We start from the raw sequence: 18,777 nt of genomic DNA on the forward strand, positions 1-18,777 counted from the left end.
GATCTCCCCCAGTCTCTGCAGCCAATGAGCCAGCACATAGCCCAGCATTCACGGCTAGGCTCGACCCTTCCCCACCACATGAGAACGAGACACATGAAGAGGCAAGATCAAATTTATTACAAAAACATCTGCGATTGAGTCTCTCAGCCCAAAACGTTTCATAACTTAGAAGTCAATGCATTAGAAGTCAATGCAAAGTGGGAACTGCTGAACGTAGAAAAACACTAAATCCTGGGAGAAGAAGAGCCGGCGCCAATCACTGCTGCAAGACACAAGAGAAGGACGATCAGTGCAAAAGGATGGGAGCGAGATGGCGGGAGGAGCAGGGAAAGCAAGGCTGGGGCGGAGAAGCCCAAGGGAGAAACGCCGGCGCCAATCGTGGCTGTAAGAGAAGGAAGATCAGTGCAAAAGGATGTGAGCGAGATGGCGGGAGGGGCAGGGAAAGCAAGGCTGGGGCGGAGAAGCCCAAGGGAGAAACGCCGGCGCCAATCGTGGCTGTAAGACACAAGAGAAGGACGATCAGTGCAAAAGGATGTGAGCGAGATGGCGGGAGGGGCAGGGAAAGCAAGGCTGGGGCGGAGAAGCCCAAGGGAGAAACGCCGGCGCCAATCGTGGCTGTAAGACACAAGAGAAGGACGATCAGTGCAAAAGGATGGGAGCGAGGTGGCGGGAGGGGCAGGGAAAGCAAGGCTGGGGCGGAGAAGCCCAAGGGAGAAACGCCGGCGCCAATCACGGCTGTAAGAGAAGGAAGATCAGTGCAAAAGGATGTGAGCGAGATGGCGGGAGGGGCAGGGAAAGCAAGGCTGGGGCGGAGAAGCCCAAAGGAGAAACGCCGGCGCCAATCGTGGCTGTAAGACACAAGAGAAGGAAGATCAGTGCTAAAGCATGGGAGCGAGGTGGCGGGAGGGGCAGGGAAAGCAAGGCTGGGACGGAAAAGCCAAGGGAGAAACGCCGGCGCCAATCGTGGCTGTAAGACACAAGAGAAGGAAGATCAGTGCTAAAGCATGGGAGCGAGGTGGCGGGAGGGGCAGGGAAAGCAAGGCTGGGGCGGAGAAGCCCAAGGGAGAAACGCCGGCGCCAATCGTGGCTGTAAGACAAGAGAAGGAAGATCAGTGTTAAAGCATGGGAGCGAGGTGGCGGGAGGGGCAGGGAAAGCAAGGCAGGGGCGGAGAAGCCCAAGGGAGAAACGCCGACGCCAATCACGGCTGTAAGAGAAGGACGATCAGTGCAAAAGGATGTGAGCGAGGTGGCGGGAGGGGCAGGGAAAGCAAGGCTGGGGCGGAGAAGCCCAAGGGAGAAACGCCGACGCCAATCACGGCTGTAAGAGAAGGACGATCAGTGCAAAAGGATGGGAGCGAGGTGGCGGGAGGGGCAGGGAAAGCAAGGCAGGGGCGGAGAAGCCCAAGGGAGAAACGCCGACGCCAATCACGGCTGTAAGAGAAGGACGATCAGTGCAAAAGGATGGGAGCGAGGTGGCGGGAGGGGCAGGGAAAGCAAGGCAGGGGCGGAGAAGCCCAAGGGAGAAACGCCGACGCCAATCACGGCTGTAAGAGAAGGACGATCAGTGCAAAAGGATGGGAGCGAGGTGGCGGGAGGGGCAGGGAAAGCAAGGCAGGGGCGGAGAAGCCCAAGGGAGAAACGCCGGCGCCAATCGTGGCTGTAAGACAAGAGAAGGAAGATCAGTGCTAAAGCATGGGAGCGGGAGGGGCAGGGAAAGCAAGGCAGGGGCGGAGAAGCCCAAGGGAGAAACGCCGACGCCAATCACGGCTGTAAGAGAAGGAAGATCAGTGCAAAAGGATGGGAGCGAGGTGGCGGGAGGGGCAGGGAAAGCAAGGCAGGGGCGGAGAAGCCCAAGGGAGAAACGCCGGCGCCAATCGTGGCTGTAAGACAAGAGAAGGAAGATCAGTGCTAAAGCATGGGAGCGGGAGGGGCAGGGAAAGCAAGGCAGGGGCGGAGAAGCCCAAGGGAGAAACGCCGACGCCAATCACGGCTGTAAGAGAAGGAAGATCAGTGCAAAAGGATGGGAGCGAGGTGGCGGGAGGGGCAGGGAAAGCAAGGCTGGGGCGGAGAAGCCCAAGGGAGAAACGCCGGCGCCAATCGTGGCTGTAAGACAAGAGAAGGAAGATCAGTGCTAAAGCATGGGAGCGGGAGGGGCAGGGAAAGCAAGGCAGGGGCGGAGAAGCCCAAGGGAGAAACGCCGACGCCAATCACGGCTGTAAGAGAAGGAAGATCAGTGCAAAAGGATGTGAGCGAGGTGGCGGGAGGGGCAGGGAAAGCAAGGCAGGGGCGGAGAAGCCCAAGGGAGAAACGCCGACGCCAATCACGGCTGTAAGAGAAGGACGATCAGTGCAAAAGGATGTGAGCGAGGTGGCGGGAGGGGCAGGGAAAGCAAGGCTGGGACGGAAAAGCCAAGGGAGAAACGCCGGCGCCAATCACGGCTGTAAGACACGAGAAGGAAGATCAAGGGGTGGGGAAAGCGAGGGGCCGGCGCCAATCACGGCTGTAAGACAAGATAAAAAAGATCAGCGCAAAGGAGAGGAGCGAGGGGGTAGGCATGTGGGAGAGGGACAGCAATGAACAAGCCGGATGGGTGGGAGAGGGGCATAGACAACGAGTCTGGGTGCACTTACTTTCGCCTTGTTCTGTACGGGTAGGTACAACTTGAACTCTGCAGGCAGCTCATCTTCAGAGTAAAGACGATCTGAGAAATAAACTCGTCGAATTCTGCAGTTTGCGTGAATCTAAAACAAGAATAAGTATCATCACAAGGGTGGTAGGGTGTAAGCCGCTGGGGTAACCAGGTGCAACGGGGAGCTGCTGACAATCGAACCTGTACTCGGAGGGTCTCGATATAATTTGTCCCATACGCCCGGCGGGTGAAGTCTGAGAGGTTAAACTGAATCTGATTCCAGCCGTCGTCTAGTCTCATGGGCATGGTGCAGATAAACGGCTTCACTCGCGTGGTGCTCTGGTAGTTACTGGCACGAAACCTCCGCCGCACATTCTTATCATCCAGCACCTGCAAAAAAAAAAAGACAGCCTATAATAACCTGGAGGGGCCGGCGCACCGACCGTCACCCCAGGGTGGGCAGAGACCACTATACAACTTATCGCACTCTGGCAGTGTCGCCCCAAGGTGGGAGATGACTCCACATAATATATCGTCCTCTGGCCGTGTCACCCCCAAGGCGAGAGGAGACGACTCCACATAATATATCGTCCTCTGGCCGTGTCGCCCCAAGGCGAGAGGAGACGACTCCACATAATATCGTCCTCTGGCCGTGTCACCCCAAGGCGGGAGGAGATGACTCCACATAATATATCATCCTCTGGCAGTGTCACCCCAAGGTGGGAGGAGACGACTCCACATAATATATCGTCCTCTGGCCGTGTCACCCCAAGGCGGGAGGAGATGACTCCACATAATATATCGTCCTCTGGCCGTGTCACCGCAAGGCGGGAGGAGATGACTCCACATAATATATCATCCTCTGGCAGTGTCACCCCAAGGTGGGAGGAGACGACTCCACATAATATATCGTCCTCTGGCCGTGTCGCCCCAAGGCGAGAGGAGACGACTCCACATAATATCGTCCTCTGGCCGTGTCACCCCAAGGCGGGAGGAGACGACTCCACATAATATCGTCCTCTGGCCGTGTCACCCCAAGGCGGGAGGAGATGACTCCACATAATATATCATCCTCTGGCAGTGTCACCCCAAGGTGGGAGGAGACGACTCCACATAATATATCGACACTGGCCGCTCACCTGCACTTCAAAGGTGAAATATTTCTTAAGGTTCTTGATGATCATGACCAGGAAGGGCAGCTTGATGCCCAGGGTTTTCTTAGGGTCTGCTGGGCATGTTATGTATGTGGTGCTGAAAAAGGAAGATCGGAGCTTATCATATACAACATATATCTTTGCCTTGCTACATCACAAGAGCTTTAAATTGGAGCAACATGGGATAGGAAATATACGGCCAAGAAGTAATATGCGGCTAATGAATTCTTTTTTGAGAACCATGTTATTAGAAGGGGAAAAGAAGAACAAAAACAACAAACACAAAGAAAATAGAGGAGCAAGAGAAGCTGGCTACAAACTAAAATGTATCTATGCAAATGCACAGAGCATGGGAAACAAAGAGAATTGGAGCTGCTAACACAGGAATAGAGATGGGATGTCATAGGCATCACTGAATCTTGGTGGGATGATACACATGATTGGAATACAAACATTGAAGGCTGCAACTTATTCATTAGAAACAGGATTAACAGGAAGGGAGTAGGTGTTGCATTGTATGTTAGGAAAATATATATTGCTGCAGAGATCCAAGCTTCAGAGAATGGTAGCTCTGCAGAAACTGGGTAAGAATACAAGGAAAGAACACTATTGTAGGTGTTTAGTATAGGCCACCTGGACAAACTGAAGATAGGGACGAACGCCTTTTACATCAGATGTGTCTGTTCTCAAAAAAGTACGACATAGCGATCATAGAAGATTTTAAATATCCAAATACTTGTTGGGAATCTCTCTCAGGAAAAAGTAATGCATCCAGAAAATTCTTATCTTCTCCTGCTGACAAATTTATCTTTCAAACGGTAGACGAGAGAACAAGAGGATCTGCAATCTTGGACTTAATTCTTACCAACTGGAAGGAAATGGTTGAGGAAGTAAAGGTGGCTGGGAATTTAGGAGGCAGCGATCAGGATATCCGCAAATTTTGGATTAGAAGAGGAGGAAGACCAGAGAAGACTCAGACTTTAAAGTGAACCTGTCACCAGGGTTACCGATGTTTACCCTGGTTACCAGTGTAAATGTAAAAAAAACAAACACTACATACTTACATTCCGGTGTCTGTCCCCCGGCGCTGTGCTTTCCTGCACTGTCAGCATCGGCCAGCCGTAAAGCAGAGCGGTGACGTCACCGCTGTGCTCTGCTTTACGGCTGGCCGGCGCTCACAGCCAGTGCGGTAAAGCACAGCGCCGGGGGACAGACACCGGAATGTAAGTATGTAGTGTTTGTTTTTTTACATTTACACTGGTAACCAGGGTAAACATCGGGTTACTAAGCACGGCCCTGTTACCAGTGAAGACATCGCTGAATCGGCATCACACACGCCGATTCAGCGATGTCTACGGGAGTCCAGCGACGAAATAAAGTTCTGGACTTTCTGCTCCGACCAACGATGGCACAGCAGGATCCTGATCGCTGCTGCCTGTCAAACTGAACGATATCGCTAGTCAGGACGCTGCAACATCACGGATCGCTAGCGATATCGTTCAGTGTGACGGTACCTTTACAGTAGAGATGACAGGGAAAGGATTCAGAAGGCTCTAGATAAGCTTGAACAATCGGGAGTGACTAATAGAATGGTATTTACAGGGGAGAAATGCAAGATTCTACATCTGGGCAAGAAAATGACATCTATAGAATGGGAGGAATAGAATTAAGCAACAGCACGTGCGAAAAGACGTGTGTATACTAATAGATCACAGACTGCACATGAGTTATCAGTGTGATGCAGCAGCAAAAAAAGAAACAGTTCGAGGATGTATAAGAGAAGCATAGAGTCTAGATCACATGAAGTCATTATCTCCTCTACTCCTCCTTGGTGAGGCCACATCTCGAATACTGTGTCCAGTTCCGGGCACATTTTAAAAGACATCGAAAAACTGGAGCAAGTTCAGAGAAGACCGACCAGAATGGTGAGCAGACTGCAAAGTATGTCCTGCGAGGAACGGTTAAAGGATCTGGAAATGTTCAGCTTGCAAAAAAGAAGTCTAAGAGGAGACGTAACCCCTTCCTGACCTGTGACACCACGTAGGCGTCATGAAAGTCGGTGCCAATGTGACCTGTGACGCCCATGTGGTGTCATGGCGGGATCGCGTTCCTGCAGGTCAGGTTAACTGAAATGTCACCCGACCTGCAGGTACAGGGGACTTGTACTTGAGCCCCCCACGGCTACGATCACTGCTGGTGACCTCTTTGTCAACCCCCAGATCTGACTGGAGAGGGAGCATCACATGGACGCTAGCTCCAATCAGATGTGGAGGGACAGAGTAAACTGTGGCTGCCCTCTTTCTCCAGTTTCATCCCGTCCGTGGAAGCCCTGCCACCGACAGACTGTGATCATTGCCTGACCATGATCGCTGCCGCCATCCGGTACTCCCCTCTGCTCCCCCGCCATCCGATTCCACCCCCCTGACCTCCGCTCCCTTGCCCCCAACCTCTGCTCCCTGCCCCGGTGATCACCCCCCCCCCCCCGCTGCTGCTGCCTGCTCCATCTGCTGCTGCATCTCCTCAGCCCCCCCGCGCCAGACAGCCCCCTCCTGCCCCTCAGTGATCGCCCGCCCCAGTGGTTACCCCGATCACCCCCCCCCGTTGCTGCTGCCTGCTCCATCTGCTGCTGCTGCATCTCCTCAGCCCCCCGCGCCTGACAGCCCCCTCCTGCCCCTCAGTGATCGCCCGCCCCAGTGATTACCCCGATCACCCCCCCGTTGCTGCTGCTGCCTGCTCCATCTGCTGCTGCTGCATCTCCTCAGCCCCCCCGCGCCTGACAGCCCCCTCCTGCCCCCCCAGTGATCGCCCCCCCGCCTCAGTGATCACCCCCTCCCGCCCCCGTTTTCCCATTAGGGTTAGAGTTGGGCTAAAGTTAGGGTTGGGATTAGGGTTTGGGATGTGTTAGGTTTAGGTTTGTGGTTAGGGGTGTGTTGGGGTTAAGGTTTGAGTTAGAATTGAGGGGGGGCTCCACTGTTTAGGTACATCAGGGGCTCTCCAAACACGACATAACGCCCGCCGACCATTCCATCAAAGTCTGCCTTCCAAAATGCCACTACTTCCCTTCCGAGCCCCGACGTGTGCCCATACAGTAGTTTCTCCCACATGTTGGGTATCAGCATACTCAGGACAAATTGGACAACTTTGGGGGTCAAAATTCTCCTGTTACCCTTGGGAAAATAAAAAATTGCAGACTAAAAGATCGTGTTTGTGGAAAAAACACTTTTTTTTTTTATTTTCAAGCCCGGGCGCTATAAACTTTAGTGAAACATCTGAGAGTTCAAAGTTCTCACCACACATCTAAATAAGTTCCTCAGGGGGTGTAGTTTCCAAAATGGGGTCACATGTGGGGGAGCGCCAATGTTTAGGCACACAGGGGCTCTCCATATGCGACATGGTGTCCGCTAACAATTGGAGCTAATTTTCCATTCAAAAAGTCAAATGGCGCTCCTTCCCTTCCAAGCCTTGCCGTGCGCCCAAACAGTGGTTTACCCCCACATGTGAGGTATCAGTGTACTCAGGAGAAATTGCACAATACATTTTTAGGATCCATTTTATCCTGTTGCCCATGTGGAAATGAAACAATTGAGGCTAAAAGAATATGGTTTTGAGCACCTTGAGGGGTGCAGGTTTTGGAATGGTGTCACTTTTGGGTGTTTTCGGTCATGTAGGCCCCTCAAAAGGGATTTCAAATGTGATGTGGTCACTAAAAAAAATGGTTTTGTAAATTTTGCTGGAAAAAATGAGAAATTGCTGATAAACTTTGAACCCTTATAACTTCCCAACAAAAAATTTTTTTCCCCAAAATTGTGCTGATGTAAAGTAGACGTGTGGGAAATGTTAATAACTATTTTTTGTGTCACATAACACTCTGGTTTAACAGAATAAAAATTCCAAATTTGAGAATTGCAAAATTTTCGCCTAATTTCCGATTTTTTTCATAAACGTAAAAATGATCGACCTAAATTTACCACTAACATGAAGCCCAATATATCACAAAAAAAAACAATCTCAGAACCGCTAGGATCCGTTGAAGCATTCCTGAGTTATTACTTCATAAAGGGACACTGGTCAGAATTGCAAAAAACGGCCAGGTCATTAAGGTCAAAATAGGCTGGGTCATGAAGGGGTTAATAACTGTCTACAAATATCTGAAGGGCTGTCACAGTGTAGCGGGATCATCATTCTCATTTGCACATGGAAACACCAGAAACAATGGAATGAAACTGAATAGGAGGAGACACAGACTGCATATTAGAAGAAACTTTTTGACAGTGAGGTGATCAATGAGTGGAACAGGCGACCACGAGAGGTTGTGAATTCTTCCATGGAAGTTTTCACACAGAGGCTGGACAGACCTTTATCTGGGATGATTTAGTGACTCCTGCATTGAGCGGGGGGGTTGGACCAGATGACCCAGGAGGTCCCTTCCAACTCTACCATTCTATTAACATCTGGGGTGCACCCAGGCTCAGGACACAGACATCCCCCCCAAACTGCAGATTCTCAGAAACCAAAAATCAGAGAACCATTTAAACAAGACTGCTGCTGTCCCCCCTCCACCAGGGACTGAAAATCCTCCAGATCTCGATGCTTCTACAGTGACCTGCACCAGCTCCAGAGAACCCACCTCTCCTCCAGAAATCTGCAGCTGAGCCCACCACTCCTCCAGTGATCTGAAGCAGCCTCCGAGAACCCACCGCTCCTCCAGTGATCTGAAGCAGCCTCCGAGAACCCACAGCTCCTCCAGTGATCTGAAGCAGCCTCCGAGAACCCACCGCTCCTCCAGTGATCTGTAGCAGCCTCCGAGAACCCACCGCTCCTCCAATGATCTATAGCAGCCTCCGAGAACCCACCGCTCCTCCAATGATCTATAGCAGCCTCCGAGAACCCACCGCTCCTCCAGTGATCTGTAGCAGCCTCCGAGAACCCACCGCTCCTCCAATGATCTATAGCAGCCTCCGAGAACCCACCGCTCCTCCAGTGATCTGTAGCAGCCTCCGAGAACCTAGCTCTCCTCCAGTGATCTGAGGCAGCCTCCGAGAACCCACAGCTCCTCCAGTGATCTGAAGCAGCCTCCGAGAACCCACAGCTCCTCCAATGATCTATAGCAGCCTCCGAGAACCCACCGCTCCTCCAGTGATCTGTAGCAGCCTCCGAGAACCCACCGCTCCTCCAGTGATCTGAAGCAGCCTCCGAGAACCCACCGCTCCTCCAGTGATCTGAAGCAGCCTCCGAGAACCCACAGCTCCTCCAGTGATCTGAAGCAGCCTCCGAGAACCCACCGCTCCTCCAATGATCTATAGCAGCCTCCGAGAACCCACCGCTCCTCCAATGATCTATAGCAGCCTCCGAGAACCCACCTCTCCTCCAGTGATCTGAGGCAGCCTCCGAGAACCCACAGCTTCAGTGATCTGAGGCAGCCTCCGAGAACCCACAGCTCCTCCAGTGATCTGAAGCAGCTTCCGAGAACCTAGCTCTCCTCCAGTGATCTGTAGCAGCCTCCGAGAACCCACAGCTACTCCAGTGATCTGAAGCAGCCTCCGAGAACCCAGCGCTCATCCAGTGATCTGTAGCAGCTTCCGAGAACCCACAGCTCCTCCAGTGATCTATAGCAGCCTCCGAGAACCCACAGCTCCTCCAGTGATCTGAAGCAGCCTCCGAGAACCCACAGCTCCTCCAGTGATCTGAAGCAGCCTCCGAGAACCCACAGCTCCTCCAATGATCTATAGCAGCCTCCGAGAACCCAGCGCTCCTCCAGTGATCTGAAGCAGCCTCCGAGAACCCACCGCTCCTCCAGTGATCTGAAGCAGCCTCCGAGAACCCACAGCTCCTCCAGTGATCTGAAGCAGCCTCCGAGAACCCACCGCTCCTCCAATGATCTATAGCAGCCTCCGAGAACCCACCGCTCCTCCAGTGATCTGAAGCAGCTTCCGAGAACCCACAGCTCCTCCAGTGATCTGAAGCAGCCTCCGAGAACCCAGCGCTCCTCCAGTGATCTGTAGCAGCCTCCGAGAACCCACCGCTCCTTCAGTGATCTGTAGCAGCTTCCGAGAACCCACAGCTCCTCCAGTGATCTGTAGCAGCTTCCGAGAACCCACAGCTCCTCCAGTGATCTATAGCAGCCTCCGAGAACCCACAGCTCCTCCAGTGATCTATAGCAGCCTCCGAGAACCCACAGCTCCTCCAGTGATCTGAAGCAGCCTCCGAGAACCCACAGCTCCTCCAATGATCTATAGCAGCCTCCGAGAACCCAGCGCTCCTCCAGTGATCTGAAGCAGCCTCCGAGAACCCACCGCTCCTCCAGTGATCTGAAGCAGCCTCCGAGAACCCACAGCTCCTCCAGTGATCTGAAGCAGCCTCCGAGAACCCACCGCTCCTCCAGTGATCTGAAGCAGCTTCCGAGAACCCACAGCTCCTCCAGTGATCTATAGCAGCCTCCGAGAACCCAGCGCTCCTCCAGTGATCTGTAACAGCCTCCGAGAACCCACAGCTCCTTCAGTGATCTGTAGCAGCTTCCGAGAACCCACAGCTCCTCCAGTGATCTGAAGCAGCCTCCGAGAACCCAGCGCTCATCCAGTGATCTGTAGCAGCCTCCGAGAACCCACGGCTCCTCCAGTGATCTGTAGCAGCCTCCGAGAACCTAGCTCTCCTCCAGTGATCTGAAGCAGCCTCCGAGAACCCACGGCTCCTCCAGTGATCTGTAGCAGCCTCCGAGAACCCACAGCTCCTCCAGTGATCTGAAGCAGCTTCCGAGAACCCAGCGCTCCTCCAGTGATCTGTAGCAGCCTCCGAGAACCCAGCGCTCCTCCAGTGATCTGAAGCAGCCTCCGAAAACCCAGCGCTCCTCCAGTGATCTGTAGCAGCCTCCGAGAACCCACGGCTCCTCGTGACCCTAATCTGTGTGATGTGTAGAGCCGCACATCCTGGGTGCAAGCAGTGACCTCCACCTGCCTGCAGACACTCACCTGACATTGGTTCCCTCCACCTCCAGGACCAGGGACTGGATGTCGTTGTCAGTTATCCTCTTGATGTGACCATTCCGCACCTACAGAGGAAACAAAGTCAGGGGAGGCTCTTACTGGGATACACCCTCTGCTGAAAGACTACATAAGACACACATCATACACGGGGGACATCACTGCACATCTATGGGGGCCGCATACATCATACACGGGGGACATCACTGCACATCTATGGGGGCCACATACATCATACACAAGGGGGACATCACTGCACATCTATGGGGGCCGTATACATCATACACGGGGGACATCACTGCACATCTATGGGGGCCGTATACATCATACACGAGGGGACATCACTGCACATCTATGGGGGCCGTATACATCATACACGGGGGACATCACTGCACATCTATGGGGGCCGCATACATCATACACGGGGGACATCACTGCACATCTATGGGGGCCGCATACATCATACACGGGGGACCTCACTGCACATCTATGGGGGCCGTATACATCATACACGGGGGACATCACTGCACATCTATGGGGGCCGTATACATCATACACGAGGGGACATCACTGCACATCTATGGGGGCCGTATACATCATACACGGGGGACATCACTGCACATCTATGGGGGCCGTATACATCATACACGAGGGGACATCACTGCACATCTATGGGGGCCGTATACATCATACACGGGGGACATCACTGCACATCTATGGGGGCCGCATACATCATACACAAGGGGGACATCACTGCACATCTATGTGGGCCGCATACATCATACACGGGGGACATCACTGCACATCTATGGGGGCCGTATACATCATACACGGGGGACATCACTGCACATCTATGTGGGCCGCATACAACATACACGGGGGACATCACTGCACATCTATGGGGGCCGCATACAACATACACGGGGGACATCACTGCACATCTATGGGGGCCGTATACATCATACACGGGGGACCTCACTGCACATCTATGGGGGCCGTATACATCATACACGGGGGACATCACTGCACATCTATGGGGGCCGCATACATCATACACGGGGGACATCACTGCACATCTATAGGGGCCGTATACATCATACACAAGGGGGACATCACTGCACATCTATGGGGGCCGTATACATCATACACGAGGAACATCACTGCACATCTATGGGGGCCGCATACATCATACACGGGGGACCTCACTGCACATCTATGGGGGCCGTATACATCATACACAAGGGGACATCACTGCACATCTATGGGGGCCGTATACATCATACACGGGGGACATCACTGCACATCTATGGGGGCCGTATACATCATACACGAGGGGACATCACTGCACATCTATGGGGGCCGCATACATCATACACGGGGGACATCACTGCACACCTATGGGGGCCGTATACATCATACACAAGGGGGACATCACTGCACATCTATGGGGGCCGCATACATCATACACAAGGGGGACATCACTGCACATCTATGGGGGCCGTATACATCATACACGGGGGACATCACTGCACATCTATGGGGGCCGTATACATCATACACGGGGGACCTCACTGCACATCTATGGGGGCCGTATACATCATACACAGGGGACATCACTGCACATCTATGGGGGCCGTATACATCATACACGAGGAACATCACTGCACATCTATGGGGGCCGCATACATCATACACGGGGGACATCACTGCACATCTATGGGGGCCGCATACATCATACACGGGGGACATCACTGCACATCTATAGGGGCCGCATACATCATACACGGGGGACATCACTGCACATCTATGGGGGCCGCATACATCATACACGGGGGACATCACTGCACATCTATGGGGGCCGTATACATCATACACGGGGGACATCACTGCACATCTATGGGGGCCGCATACATCATACACGAGGGGACATCACTGCACATCTATGGGGGCCGCATACATCATACACGAGGGGACATCACTGCACATCTATGGGGGCCGCATACATCATACACGGGGGACATCACTGCACATCTATGGGGGCCGCATACATCATACACAAGGGGGACATCACTGCACATCTATGGGGGCCGCATACATCATACACGGGGGACATCACTGCACATCTATGGGGGCCGTATACATCATACACGGGGGACATCACTGCACATCTATGGGGGCCGCATACATCATACACAAGGGGACATCACTGCACATCTATGGGGGCCGTATACATCATACACGGGGGACATCACTGCACATCTATGGGGGCCGCATACATCATACACAAGGGGACATCACTGCACATCTATGGGGGCCGTATACATCATACACGGGGGACATCACTGCACATCTATGGGGGCCGCATACATCATACACGAGGGGACATCACTGCACATCTATGGGGGCCGCATACAACATACACGGGGGACATCACTGCACATCTATGGGGGCCGTATACATCATACACGGGGGACATCACTGCACATCTATGGGGGCCGCATACATCATACACAGGGGACATCACTGCACATCTATGGGGGCTGCATACATCACTGCACATCTATAGGGGCCGTATACATCATACACGAGGGGACATCACTGCACATCTATGGGGGCCGTATACATCATACACGGGGGACATCACTGCACATCTATGGGGGCCGTATACATCATACACGGGGGACATCACTGCACATCTATGGGGGCCGCATACATCATACACAAGGGGACATCACTGCACATCTATGGGGTCCGCATACATCATACACGGGGGACATCACTGCACACCTATGGGGGCCGTATACATCATACACAAGGGGGACATCACTGCACATCTATGGGGGCCGCATACATCATACACAAGGGGGACATCACTGCACATCTATGGGGGCCGTATACATCATACACGGGGGACATCACTGCACATCTATGGGGGCCGCATACATCATACACGAGGGGACATCACTGCACATCTATGGGGGCCGTATACATCATACATGGGGGACATCACTGCACATCTATGGGGGCCGCATACATCATACACGAGGGGACATCACTGCACATCTATGGGGGCCGCATACATCATACACGGGGGACATCACTGCACATCTATGGGGGCCGCATACATCATACACGAGGGGACATCACTGCACATCTATGGGGGCCGCATACATCATACACGAGGGGACATCACTGCACATCTATGGGGGCCGCATACATCATACACGAGGGGACATCACTGCACATCTATGGGGGCCGTATGCATCATACACGGGGGACATCACTGCACATCTATGGGGGCCGTATACATCATACACGGGGGACATCACTGCACATCTATGGGGTCCGCATACATCATACACAAGGGGACATCACTGCACATCTATGGGGGCCGTATACATCATACACAAGGGGGACATCACTGCACATCTATGGGGGCCGTATACATCATACACGGGGGACATCACTGCACATCTATGGGGGCCGCATACATCATACACGGGGGACATCCCTGCACATCTATAGGGGCCGTATACATCATACACGGGGGACATCACTGCACATCTATGGGGGCCGCATACATCATACACGAGGGGACATCACTGCACATCTATGGGGGCCGCATACATCATACACGGGGGACATCCCTGCACATCTATAGGGGCCGTATACATCATACACGGGGGACATCACTGCACATCTATGGGGGCCGCATACATCATACACGGGGGACATCACTGCACACCTATGGGGGCCGTATACATCATACACAAGGGGGACATCACTGCACATCTATGGGGGCCGTATACATCATACACGGGGGACATCACTGCACATCTATGGGGGCCGCATACATCATACACGGGGGACATCCCTGCACATCTATGGGGGCCGTATACATCATACACGGGGGACATCACTGCACATCTATGGGGGCCGCATACATCATACACGAGGGGACATCACTGCACATCTATGGGGGCCGTATACATCATACATGGGGGACATCACTGCACATCTATGGGGGCCGCATACATCATACACGAGGGGACATCACTGCACATCTATGGGGGCCGCATACATCATACACGGGGGACATCACTGCACATCTATGGGGGCCGCATACATCATACACGGGGGACATCACTGCACATCTATGGGGGCCGTATACATCATACACAAGGGGGACATCACTGCACATCTATGGGGGCCGTATACATCATACACGGGGGACATCACTGCACATCTATGGGGGCCGCATACATCATACACGAGGGGACATCACTGCACATCTATGGGGGCCGTATACATCATACACGGGGGACATCACTGCACATCTATGGGGGCCGCATACATCATACACGGGGGACATCACTGCACATCTATGGGGGCCGTATACATCATACACAAGGGGGACATCACTGCACATCTATGGGGGCCGTATACATCATACACGAGGGGACATCACTGCACATCTATGGGGGCCGCATACATCATACACGGGGGACATCACTGCACATCTATGGGGGCCGTATACATCATACACGAGGGGACATCACTGCACATCTATGGGGGCCGTATACATCATACACAAGGGGGACATCACTGCACATCTATGGGGTCCGCATACATCATACACGAGGGGACATCACTGCACATCTATGGGGGCCGCATACAACATACACGAGGGGACATCACTGCACATCTATAGGGGTCGTATATACACAAGGGGACATCACTGCACATCTATAGGGGTCGTATATACACAAGGGGGACATCACTGCACATCTATGGGGGCCGTATACATCAGGCCTATTTATAATAAAAAAAAAAAAAAAAAAAAAGGTTCCTCGCATCATGTTCTCATACACTTTATGCAGTATTAGCCCTCTGTGTCTGTACTGCTACATACTTAGGCAGGTAACTGGTTCATGCAGCTTTACATGAACACCCGAGCCTTACACTATGGCCGGTCCGAATAACTAAAGCAATTGTTACCATCCACCTCTCGTGTCTCCCCTTTTCCCCATAGTTTGTAGCTTGCGAGCAGCAGGGCCCTCACTCCTCCTGGTATCTGTTTTGAACTGTATTTCTGTTATGCTGTAATGTCTATTGTCTGTACAAGTCCCCTCTATAATTTGTAAAGCGCTACGGAATATGTTGGCGCTATATAAATAAAATTATTATTATTATTATACACGGGGGACGTCACTGCACAACCATGGGGGCCGCATACATCATACATGGGGGACATCACTGCACATCTATGGGGTCCGCATACATCATACACAGGGGACATCACTGCACATCTATGGGGGCCGCATACATCATACACGAGGGGACCTCACTGCACATCTATGGGGGCCGCATACATCATACACGGGGGACATCACTGCACATCTATGGGGGCCGCATACATCATACACGGGGGACATCACTGCACATCTATGGGGGCTGCATACATCACTGCACATCTATAGGGGCCGTATACATCATACACGAGGGGACATCACTGCACATCTATGGGGGCCGTATACATCATACACGGGGGACATCACTGCACATCTATGGGGGCCGTATACATCATACACGGGGGACATCACTGCACATCTATGGGGGCCGCATACATCATACACAAGGGGACATCACTGCACATCTATGGGGTCCGCATACATCATACACGGGGGACATCACTGCACACCTATGGGGGCCGTATACATCATACACAAGGGGGACATCACTGCACATCTATGGGGGCCGCATACATCATACACAAGGGGGACATCACTGCACATCTATGGGGGCCGTATACATCATACACGGGGGACATCACTGCACATCTATGGGGGCCGCATACATCATACACGAGGGGACATCACTGCACATCTATGGGGGCCGTATACATCATACATGGGGGACATCACTGCACATCTATGGGGGCCGCATACATCATACACGAGGGGACATCACTGCACATCTATGGGGGCCGCATACATCATACACGGGGGACATCACTGCACATCTATGGGGGCCGCATACATCATACACGAGGGGACATCACTGCACATCTATGGGGGCCGCATACATCATACACGAGGGGACATCACTGCACATCTATGGGGGCCGCATACATCATACACGAGGGGACATCACTGCACATCTATGGGGGCCGTATGCATCATACACGGGGGACATCACTGCACATCTATGGGGGCCGTATACATCATACACGGGGGACATCACTGCACATCTATGGGGTCCGCATACATCATACACAAGGGGACATCACTGCACATCTATGGGGGCCGTATACATCATACACGGGGGACATCACTGCACACCTATGGGGGCCGTATACATCATACACAAGGGGGACATCACTGCACATCTATGGGGGCCGTATACATCATACACGGGGGACATCACTGCACATCTATGGGGGCCGCATACATCATACACGGGGGACATCCCTGCACATCTATGGGGGCCGTATACATCATACACGGGGGACATCACTGCACATCTATGGGGGCCGCATACATCATACACGAGGGGACATCACTGCACATCTATGGGGGCCGTATACATCATACATGGGGGACATCACTGCACATCTATGGGGGCCGCATACATCATACACGAGGGGACATCACTGCACATCTATGGGGGCCGCATACATCATACACGGGGGACATCACTGCACATCTATGGGGGCCGCATACATCATACACGGGGGACATCACTGCACATCTATGGGGGCCGTATACATCATACACAAGGGGGACATCACTGCACATCTATGGGGGCCGTATACATCATACACGGGGGACATCACTGCACATCTATGGGGGCCGCATACATCATACACGAGGGGACATCACTGCACATCTATGGGGGCCGTATACATCATACACGGGGGACATCACTGCACATCTATGGGGGCCGCATACATCATACACGGGGGACATCACTGCACATCTATGGGGGCCGTATACATCATACACAAGGGGGACATCACTGCACATCTATGGGGGCCGTATACATCATACACGAGGGGACATCACTGCACATCTATGGGGGCCGCATACATCATACACGGGGGACATCACTGCACATCTATGGGGGCCGTATACATCATACACGAGGGGACATCACTGCACATCTATGGGGGCCGTATACATCATACACAAGGGGGACATCACTGCACATCTATGGGGTCCGCATACATCATACACGAGGGGACATCACTGCACATCTATGGGGGCCGCATACAACATACACGAGGGGACATCACTGCACATCTATAGGGGTCGTATATACACAAGGGGACATCACTGCACATCTATAGGGGTCGTATATACACAAGGGGGACATCACTGCACATCTATGGGGGCCGTATACATCATACACGAGGGGACATCACTGCACATCTATGGGGGCCGTATACATCATACACAAGGGGGACATCACTGCACATCTATGGGGTCCGCATACATCATACACGAGGGGACATCACTGCACATCTATGGGGGCCGCATACAACATACACGAGGGGACATCACTGCACATCTATAGGGGTCGTATATACACAAGGGGGACATCACTGCACATCTATGGGGGCCGTATACATCAGGCCTATTTATAATAAAAAAAAAAAAAAAAAAAAAGGTTCCTCGCATCATGTTCTCATACACTTTATACAGTTAATAGCCCTCTGTGTCTGTACTGCTACATACTTAGGCAGGTAACTGGTTCATGCAGCTTTACATGAACACCCGAGCCTTACACTATGGCCGGTCCGAATAACTAAAGCAATTGTTACCATCCACCTCTCGTGTCTCCCCTTTTCCCCATAGTTTGTAGCTTGCGAGCAGCAGGACCCTCATTCCTCCTGGTATCTGTTTTGAACTGTATTTCTGTTATGCTGTAATGTCTATTGTCTGTACAAGTCCCCTCTATAATTTGTAAAGCGCAGCGGAATATGTTGGCGCTATATAAATAAAATTATTATTATTAT

General features: G+C 52.6%; 1 protein-coding gene across 1 annotated transcript in view; it reads right to left on the reverse strand.

Moving 5' to 3' along the window:
* Window positions 1-96: 96 nt before the first annotated feature.
* CFAP20 (cilia and flagella associated protein 20) overlaps window positions 97-18,777 on the reverse strand; it is a 38,441-nt gene continuing 19,760 nt past the window's right edge. The window contains exons 2-6 of the mRNA XM_069732136.1: window positions 10,749-10,828; window positions 3,769-3,880; window positions 2,831-3,019; window positions 2,631-2,741; window positions 97-262 (exon numbers count right to left, since the gene is read on the reverse strand). Of these exons, the coding sequence (XP_069588237.1) occupies window positions 257-262; window positions 2,631-2,741; window positions 2,831-3,019; window positions 3,769-3,880; window positions 10,749-10,828 (498 nt within the window). The 3' untranslated portion in view covers window positions 97-256. The remainder of the gene's footprint in view (window positions 263-2,630; window positions 2,742-2,830; window positions 3,020-3,768; window positions 3,881-10,748; window positions 10,829-18,777) is intronic.

The sequence above is a fragment of the Ranitomeya imitator genome, chromosome 6 (assembly GCF_032444005.1).
Source record: "Ranitomeya imitator isolate aRanImi1 chromosome 6, aRanImi1.pri, whole genome shotgun sequence".
NCBI classification, from domain to species: Eukaryota; Metazoa; Chordata; class Amphibia; order Anura; family Dendrobatidae; genus Ranitomeya; species Ranitomeya imitator.